At 40.2% G+C, this 9,872-nt stretch overlaps 1 protein-coding gene across 1 annotated transcript in view; it reads left to right on the top strand.

Moving 5' to 3' along the window:
• The window catches only part of LOC111868002 (97 kDa heat shock protein), a 40,585-nt gene that overhangs the window by 14,433 nt on the left and 16,280 nt on the right, over window positions 1-9,872 (top strand). Inside the window, exons 3-6 of the mRNA XM_023858316.2 lie at window positions 965-1,087; window positions 2,097-2,330; window positions 3,843-4,087; window positions 7,391-7,467. Of these exons, the coding sequence (XP_023714084.1) occupies window positions 965-1,087; window positions 2,097-2,330; window positions 3,843-4,087; window positions 7,391-7,467 (679 nt within the window). The remainder of the gene's footprint in view (window positions 1-964; window positions 1,088-2,096; window positions 2,331-3,842; window positions 4,088-7,390; window positions 7,468-9,872) is intronic.

The raw sequence follows: 9,872 nt of genomic DNA, 5'->3' as shown, positions 1-9,872 counted from the left end.
CAGCGTGCGAGTGTGCGATACTTAAGAAGTCGGCGAGCGGAAGACTTTTCGTGTGCTTTCCAGACATAGTGAGTGCTGTAGTACAGTTATACTCGGAGTGTGTAATTCAGGGAGACTTGTATAGCTCCCGCGTTATTAGTACGTAAAGACAAGTGAAGATTGTGTTAAGAGATTTTGTTGTAGGGTTTGTAAAGTGTGGAAACCCGTAATAGTGTGATAATTAAGTGTAGCCGTTATTTGAAGATTGTTAAATAAACCAATTAACCATCTCTACGGCGTCTTCAGTAACGAAACACGTTACAATACATAAACTTATATCCTATAATGCACAGTACGTTTAAAGTTGAACGTTTCACAATCACAGCAGCTTCCTGGTGTTGTAAAGTTTTTAAAAGTTTGTAGATGTTATTTAAAAAAAACCTTTATTGTCAGTAGTTAAAATTTTTTAAACCACATAGGTTCGTGTCTGTACTCCTATCGTCCTTCTTGTATGGGTCAGATTTTGTGCCGCCTGTCTATCTTGATGAGGAGGTTCTTGATGTCATCCAGGGTTTGTTTGTGGCTTGCTGTGTTGTTTTCACTGTTTCACTATTGTGATAATAATTTTGTAATAATTTTAATATTTGACATACGAGGATAAGTCAATAAGTAAGTTACAAATGGATATAGAACTTAAACAAGTAAGAGTACTGATTTGAAAAATGCTTGTGTTTCTCAACATGATCTCCCTGTACATTGAGGCACTTGTCCCATCATTTCACAAGCTCCTGAAAACCAGCAGCATAAAATTCTTTGGGCTGCTGTTGGAACCAGGCGTGTTCACGCGGCATGGCCTACCTCGTAATGCATGACAGGTTTATGTTACACAACAGGATGGACACAATGAAGATAAATAAAGAACAATAACCAGGAGCTAATGTGCATTTGGACGCTGTTTTTAATTTGTCTTTCACCTGATTTACAGGTCAACTACTTGGATGAGGAACACACGTTTTCTCCTGAACAAATTACAGCCATGTTGTTCACAAAGTTGAAGGAAGTATCTGAGAATGCTTTGAAGACCAAGGTCAATGATTGTGTTATCTCGGTGAGTTTCATTTTTTACCTTTGGTGCTATTAACCTTTATCATCCAGGAATAGGGAATTTTAAATCTTGCTTTCTTCAGTGCTGGTGAGCATCTTGGGGGGCCGGGGTTGTCACTTCTTCAGCTTCTGTTGTCCGCTGATTAACACTCCGCAGCTGAACATTCAACTACTGAACTCGGAGCTCTCTTACAAATGCTGAATGCTGAATGAAGACTCGATGACTGAACTCTGAATCAATTACATGTCCCCCCTCCCCTTTTGTAGCTTTGGGATGAATCGAATAGAGATCACCATGTCCAGCAGTTCATCTATTATTCTGTGTTTATCCATTGCTGCAGAAACATGTGTTAATTTTATAGTGACAGTCTGGTTTCCAACTGTTTATAACTTTCAGTTTTGTATCCGTGGAAAACATATTTTGTACTCAGTAGGTTTCCAAGAATCAGTCTCTCTGCAGCAGTGTATTTGTCAGTTCGTTTCATAGAAACGGCTCACATGTCACAATATTTGCTCAGCTATTGGCGATATTCCTCTCTTTTGGAACCTACTTGTTTCTCCTTATGTTCACAAGAGAGTGCTTCTGATCCTTGCTTTGAGCCAGTACAGTTTAATCCACACCATTACATTTCTAAGAATCATTTTGATATTATATGCCCAACTATCCATTTGCCTCAGTTTTGGTTACGGAAACCAGAAGTACACAGCTTGTTCATGGCATACTATGGACTTAACCTCTGCTCCTTCAAATTACAGCAAGGGATGTTGTTCTGAAGTCTTAATAATGTAACTAAAACATTTCATAGACATTTGTGTGATGTAAAACACATGGTCATGTTGTGGGACGTGATCACCTTCATTTAATGTCTGAATCTGCGGTATATTGAGACATTTGAAAATTGTGTGTGATGTCATGAACTTCCATATTATCCAGAAGGTTTCTGTGAGCATTGTGCCTTAATTGTGTTTATATTAACAACCAAGCATTTTAAATCTGTACTTCTTTTTGATAGGTTCCATCATTTTTCACAAATGCTGAGAGGAAGGCATTGTTGGATGCTGCGTCAATTGCAGGGCTGAATGTTCTGCGTCTGATGAATGAAACAACAGCAACAGCCCTGGCATATGGGATCTACAAGCAAGATCTGCCTGCCCCCGAAGAGAAACCCAGGAATGTAGTGTTTGTGGATTGTGGCCATGCTTCCCTTCAGGTTTTTGCATGCGCATTCCATAAAGGCAAATTGAAGGTATATCAGAATGTTTTCATTATATTGTAGGTTATGGGAATGTACGTACATTGCTGTAAAATAACACAGTGACTGCTTGCTAGCCATGGTAGTTCACAGTGTAACCGTCCATTCTGACTGGAGGAGTGTAGTATGAAAATTAAATTTTGTATTAAGTTAAGATTAACAATATTACAAACAAAGAGATCCAGCGGATAGCCAGCTCTTACACGCGGAAGGGACATAGTTCAAGTTTTGCTATGTGAACAGGAAGTAACATCTGGTACTTTCCTGGAATTCTGGCAGTTTCAGTAACGTCGGAAAGGCTTTGAGAAAAGGAGAGCTGACAGCTTGGGACAGCGATAACTTAGAAGTGGGACGGCCGGAGCCTCACACCCTGACTGTAATGCATCAAGGGGCTGTCATCCTTAGCGTCAGATCAGCATCTGCCAGAATCACATAGCAGAGCAACATGATTGGGAATTCAAGATTTAGGGAACCTCCTAGTTTGAAAAATTAACCAATGGCAGAAGTGGAGGAGTGGATTTCTCTTGGAGTCTGGGGTTCGTGGACCTCAGAATTCAAAGAGAGGGATTCCACCTCGGAGAGTCTTGACACTACTTTCGGCAAAGTCGGACACTAAATTTACGACTACGGCCCTTCCGTAGAATAGTATAAGTACAGTACAAAGCAACAGTATTAATAAATTCAGTGTATTCAGAAAGCCGGAAGGTATTAAAGGACTACCAAGTGCAACCGTCGAAAGGTGGGTGATTGTAGTGAATTGTTCTTCCTGCCCTGTCCGAGCCAGACCCTTATAAGACCCTGGGATAGGAACCCAGCTCTACTGATTAAAGAAAAAGAACCCAAAGAAGTGAGCGGTGGTGGAGTGGCGCACAACGAAAAGGGCACAAAAGAAGTGAGCGGTTACAACAGCCTGTATTATGACTGTGTTGCATTGAGAAACTAGTGACTGAAAAAATTTTCTTGGAGGAAGCTCTATTGGAAATCCCATATTATGTCATAACCCTTGAATTAATATTGCATGTTATTTAACACATTAAGGACCAGAGGGGCCAATTGGCCCTCTACGTTTCTATAGTGTTGCGGACCGGGCGGGCCAGTTGGCCCTTTTCTGACGCATTATGTTGCAACCAAATATGTCTTGCTGTGTGGCCACATTGCATCATAACTACTGCGTAGTTGACCTCGGAAACGTTTGCTAGCTTAGCCAGTAACATGATCACGCTCATTTCCTGTCACACACTAAAGAAAAAACAACTGGTCCGCAATGTATTAAAGGGGAGACACAAAATAGAAGGAGGGAAGAGTGGATGCAAAGGTACAGTGGGAGCCTTTGTGGGAGGGTGCAGATAAATGGAGAAAGTGTTTCTCATAAGATGACTCACCATTGTGAACATTCCATTGGATGGCATAGATGGGGAGGCTTCTTTGAATTTAAATTCCGTTTGAGGTACTGTTTGGACTGGTTAGCAAATATATCTGGTTTGCTTTATTTTGATCATATTCCAGATGCTGGCAAGTGCTTCAGATCCTAACCTTGGTGGACGTGACATTGATCTGATCTTAGCTGAACATTTTTGCACTGACTTCCAGTCTCGTTACCATATTGACCCACACAGTAATCACCGTGCTTTCCTTCGTCTTACTTCTGAGGTTGAAAAGCTTAAGAAACAGATGTCTGCCAACTCAACCAAACTTCCAATGAACATTGAATGCTTCATGGATGACAAGGATGTTCACGGTGATATGAAAAGGTTAGTGTGGTGTTGAAAATTCTGTCTTTGAGTTATTTAGGGCAGTTTTTGGAAACATACATCTGACTGAACATAATATTGGACAGGTTTGGTATAAAGATGTTCAGCCATTGCTAAGATTCAGTGATGGTGTATTATTTTATTCAGACTGGGCAACATTACATGAAGGCTTAAATACACAGGGTTACTGGATATTCGGACATTGTTCATTGTCCGCTATTCTGAGCATTATACACCATTGTCAGAATCCTTTAGAATCTGCTGAGTTACACATCTGTCATACCCATATAAGTGATTGGTTAAGACAGGCCTCACAAATTTTCCCCAAATCTGCGAGCTGCCCTGAAGAACTGCAAGCCAGAATAAAACAGTGCAAAGACATGTTTATGCTGCTTCAAAGGATTGACCTTGACTGTGATATCAAAGAAATGAAATTGATTTTTGCTTGGTAAACCATTCTTTGTTACTGATTACTGAACAACAGTGAAATTTGTTCAGCTGGTTTCAACAAAATTGATATTTCATACTTCAGTCCCTGGTACAGACATTTTGTACCTGGGTCTGTTAACCAAAATTGTTAGTTTTTTTTTTTTTAAAGAAAATCACCATGGGTGTTGGGGGGTCATATGCAAAGGCCACCTCTTTTTGGAGCTGGGATGTGCATGTTCACTAGTCACCAACCCATCATATCAGACATGAATAAATTCTGCCGAGCTGTTTAGGTGCAGGTGAGGCACACATCCACACATACAGACAAGACAGATCACATTCCAAATCTATTTTTATTCAGGAGGGTGCAAAACATGTGAATCCACCAAAATCTCAAGGTCATCCCCCCTCCACTCAGTCCATGGTGATTTCATAAGCCTATTCATATTTTTTCAAAATAAGGAAAGTAGGCTTTTAGCCTTGGTTTTTAAATTTGCTAATTTTTCCTAACAAAAGGACAGTTGAAACATCTGCATATAGTCATTTCCTTTTGTGCTGGCAGAAAACCCAGCACAATATTTCTGGGATGTAGGGTGAATCTCAAGATGTCTTCTGCTGTTGCTAGTGTGTGGGGAAGCAATGAGCATAGGATGGATAGTTAAGAGTAAGGGGAAAACAAGGGAAGGGGATACAGATATGGAAGGTTGAAGAGAAGAGAGAGATTATGTTTGCGATCATCCTTGGCAGGTTACTAGTAGTAATTTGTAATAGAGTACAATTCTAAGCACTAGCATGAAAATCTGAGATGACATTGTGGCCTGACACTGAGAAATTGTACAGGCTAGAGTTAAGGTAGTGTTTCCCTATGTTTAACCCTTTCCCATCGTTTGTCGATATATAATTAACATTGAATATGTGCTTCCGTGGACAGATGTCGATATATGATGGCAAATTTTTTTTTGCGTTTATCCGATGATAAGTTGGTCATATGTCACTGCTTGCCGCTGTATATTTATAACTGCAATCATGAATATTTAGTCTGCATTCTCCTGCCATCTGGAAGTCATAATTTGAACTACTTGAACGAATGCCATACATATATTACTGCGTATCAGTGTTAGCAACATGGCTTCGCATTCAAGTACACGTGTGCCTTCTGGCATGAAAAACTGAAATATAATGCTGTGTGTGTTGAGAATGAAGACTCAGTTATCGCTTTGTTAAATGAAAAGCTAAAATAGACTGATGATCAGATGGATTTGGAAAATGTGGAAGAAACTGTCAGTGAAGAATCCAGCAATGAAATGTTGGAAAGTGAGAGCAAGAGTGAAACAAGTGTAATGCATGTTGATGGGATGATGGGGGACAAGAAATCCAAGGCATACATATTTACTGAAAATGCAGGGCCACAATTTGTTTTTCAATGATGAGCTTTTGAATAACATTGTTATAGAGACAAACAGGTATACGAGATACAAAATTTTGGAACTTCTGTTTAGCCTGAGGTCCATCTGGAGCAGCTGGTCTGATGTGTCAGTTTCTGAAATGAAGGAATTCTTAGGTCTAACTATAAATATGGGTCAAATACCATTACCTGACATACGGACTATTGGTCTAGTGAGTGGGGAACACAGATACCATTTTCTGTTGATGTAATGTCTAGAGTTCGCATTTTGCAGATATTTTGGATGGTTCATGTGGGAGGGAAATACCACCAAAGAAAGCAATTGGGCCATCAAAGGAACATTGTAATAGATGAATCAAAAGTTGGGTTCAAGGGCAAAATAATTTTCAAAACATAATTTAAAAAAAAACCTACAAAGTGGGGCGTCTGATTAGATGCATTAGCTGACAGTGACACTGGTTATGTTCACAGTATAATTCTGTGTTACGGAGAACTTACAGGTGACATGCGTGACTTGTCATACTCAGAAAAACCTTTCACTTCAAGAATAGTTCTTTTCATGATGGACAGACTAGACTCATTGTGTGTGTTGTTGAAGGCTTCCACATTTTCACTGACAGATATTATAGCAGTATTCAGTTGGCTGAAGAATTGGACAATCGAAAATGCCACACAACAGGCACTAGTATTGCCAGTAGAGTCAAAGCGGTCACATCCGGGTCACCTTGATAGAAGAGAGACTAAATATAGTACTTCACTTCCTCTACCACTATGAAAAAAGAAACACTAAGACTGCATTGTGTGCAGCAGTCGGAAGGTCATGAGAGCCAGAAAAGAAACATATGTCTGTTGTAAGACCTGTATAAATCAACTGGCCATGTGTCCTGGGGAATGTTTTGAAAGATGTCACACTCTCAAGAACTTCAAAACATTTTATTGTAGGTCCGGTAGTTTATCAAGTTGTTGTTTGTGTACATAGAAGAGTAAGTGAGGGTTATAAGAGGAAAGGAATATGTGTATATTTTATACTAGAGAACAGCAGACAATTTGGTTCAGTTGAACACTACGACCTCTCTCCACACTTGATGTCATACACCACTACAAGGCAGAGAATTTGCCTTCTTGCATTGTGCTGGTAAGTACACATTTTGCTTTGTCACTTTATGCCCTTGTTGTACCAACTTTTTGAGCAAAACAGCTTCTCTTAGTGGCTCTGCAGGCATTTAGAAACCCTCGATGACCTGGCTGCAGAAATTTTTCCAAACACGATGACTTTAAAGGGTTAAAAGCACTTGCAGATGGGCTTCATGCTTCAGCTGTTCTACTCCCAGGAGAGTAGCCTGAGGTATAGTCTGTTGTATAGATAGCTGGATGAGGTCCAGATTGAGCGTAGGTCGTGTACAATTTCTAGTGTTTGTTATCACGAATTAATTCTGTATTGTAATGTGTCTTGTAACTGTTGTGTCTAGGGCTGATATGGAGCAGTTATGTGGCCACCTATTCAAAAGAGTCGAGAAAACTTTGCGCAAATGTTTGGAGGATTCAAGTGAGTATATCGATATTGATTTTGCCGCCACGTAAGTTTATAAAACGTTTTTCATATGAAGTCTTGGATACAATTTTAAGCAACTGTAGACACATTTGGCTCATTTAATTTGTTTCCCTAAGCCTGGAAACACAGATAGGCCTCTCCGTAGTCGTGAATGTTGCGGCTGTTGTGCTAAGATGGATCGGAAACTGAAGGAAATGACACTAATGGACAGGCTTGCACTTGCTCAGTGTTGCAAACTGTTGCGTTGCCAAGTTTCAGTTAGTCCTGGGCTTGCTGAGAGAATTGCCTTATAAAACTAAATCAAACCTCACTCCTAACTTCATTCAAAATTGGAACACATTTGCTGCATGAAATTCATGCCAGTTACATCATAGTATCCGTCCACTACTTGAAACCCCTTATTACTGTAGTATTGAATCAGCATACTGAAACTAGATCAGAAATCAGTCTATGGAAGTAACTTGAAGTGTACTCTCCTAGCCAGATAAACGTGCTTGAATATGTGCAAGAGGGAGTGCAATGATAGATCAGAGGGTACATGGAAGAAGATATTAGTGACAATAAAAGCAATTGCTTATCACAAGACGAGCAGAAGTACTGATTTTGAGCTGGCTAAATTTCCATGAAGTTTGGTATTGGAGATTTTTTACAAAAAAATCTGAAAATGTTTCAGTTTTTATTTTTATTGAATGGTTGTTGCAGACACATTCACATGTATTGAGTGTAACATGAAAAATATTTACCAGAGCAAGAAATGTTCTGACAGGAGGCATAGAGAGGAATGAGTCATGCATTTTATCTTCAGGACATGTTTCCATGAACTTACAGATCTTGAGATAATTAAACAAATCTGACGCTGCACACATTTCAAAATTTCTGTATTCAGTAACCGCTGTTGTATCATAATCACAGCCAACACTTGGATTATCCACTTTCTCTTGTTATTTATTTGTCCTTTTCCCTGCATTAGAATAGATAATCCAGGGCACATTGTATGCATTTTCACAGACTAATAATACCACTAACACATATTAAATAATGATGGAAGTTTTGGTAGAAATGTTAAAATTTGGTGTTTAAACTGTACTAATAACTAAGTTCTGAGATTGATCGTTGTAAATTAAACTAAGAACTTTTTTAAATCTTGGATTTAGAATGTATCAGGTGATTCAGACAACCCCTTTAAATTGCATCTCTTAGATTAGTATGTTTTCCCTTGCCTGTAATTGCAAACTAATCCAATTTCAGGAACAGTGTTTTAAGAATAAACCAAGGCACAGGATGCAACTTTATCAGAAGTATTCAGTAATGAATCACTTGTATGCTCTGCCCTAGCAGTTTATTGCAGCATGTAATATTATTTAAGGCAGGGGTTCACAGACTTCATGATGCCTCAACTCCCTAAAATGATAAAAAAAAATCTGCAGCTCATCATGGTGTAGTGATTGCCGAATGCAAAGATCTCTAAAAGCTTTCTTGCACTTGTAGTAGTCCATCAGATATTACTGTACAGTCACAGAAAAGTTTATGAAATGTTTTGCTGGCTGCAGGTACATTTTCCATGGGTACCTATTAAAGAAATTACACCCGCCCCCACACGCTTTACTTCCTCACGGGGTAGTGCCTCGACTAAACTCAGGGTTATGAGTCTTGTATCTCAGGGGTACACGGGTGTTGGCTCACTTCGTTTTGGATGTGGGCTCGATCGGTTAATCTCCCGGCACAGGTTCCCCAAGAACACCCTCACTCCCTGGCTTCTACTCACCCACTACCCAATTACCACTGCCGCTCCTCCCAGAAACCACGTTCTTACAGCCATCTTGAACCTTCCACTGGGAGGGCTTCATGACCTAATGCACGGACCCCTCCCGGTCTGCACACCTTCTCGAAGCTTCTATCCACAGGTCCTCCACCCCCACAGGCACGGACGAAAGAAGGTATACCTACTCCCCCTTGAATGCAATGGACTCACCAACCTCTCTTCTGTCCCTCGCAACAAAAGGCCAGTTCAGAGGACCATGATCCCTCCGGGGCATCTTATTTCTACAGCTAAACTTAACTGTTACTTACAAACAAACAAGACATTTCCGTGAAGGATGCGTACGGTTACAAAATAAAGATAAAGCTATCCCTGTAACAGGCTATGAAGGCCCATAGGGTTGTGAGACATTGAGGCTCCCATGTTTACTAGACAGTTGGCTTACAAATGGCAGTGAGGTTGTCATCCTGGCTGCTCTTTACTCCTCGGGAAGATGCCTGGTACTCATTTCTGTTAGAGGCTGAATTGACTCCAGGGCCATAGTGCAGCTGGAAGGGTTAGATAAACTGAAAAATCCAGTGGCGTTGTTGGGAATTGAGCCTGTGACGTTCTGGCTTGTAGCATAGTGCATCGACCAACT

This window comes from Cryptotermes secundus, unplaced genomic scaffold (assembly GCF_002891405.2).
Source record: "Cryptotermes secundus unplaced genomic scaffold, Csec_1.0 scaffold508, whole genome shotgun sequence".
Taxonomy (NCBI): Eukaryota; Metazoa; Arthropoda; class Insecta; order Blattodea; family Kalotermitidae; genus Cryptotermes; species Cryptotermes secundus.
Note: the sequence above shows the minus strand (reverse complement) of the source record. Positions and strands in the feature narration are given on the sequence as shown.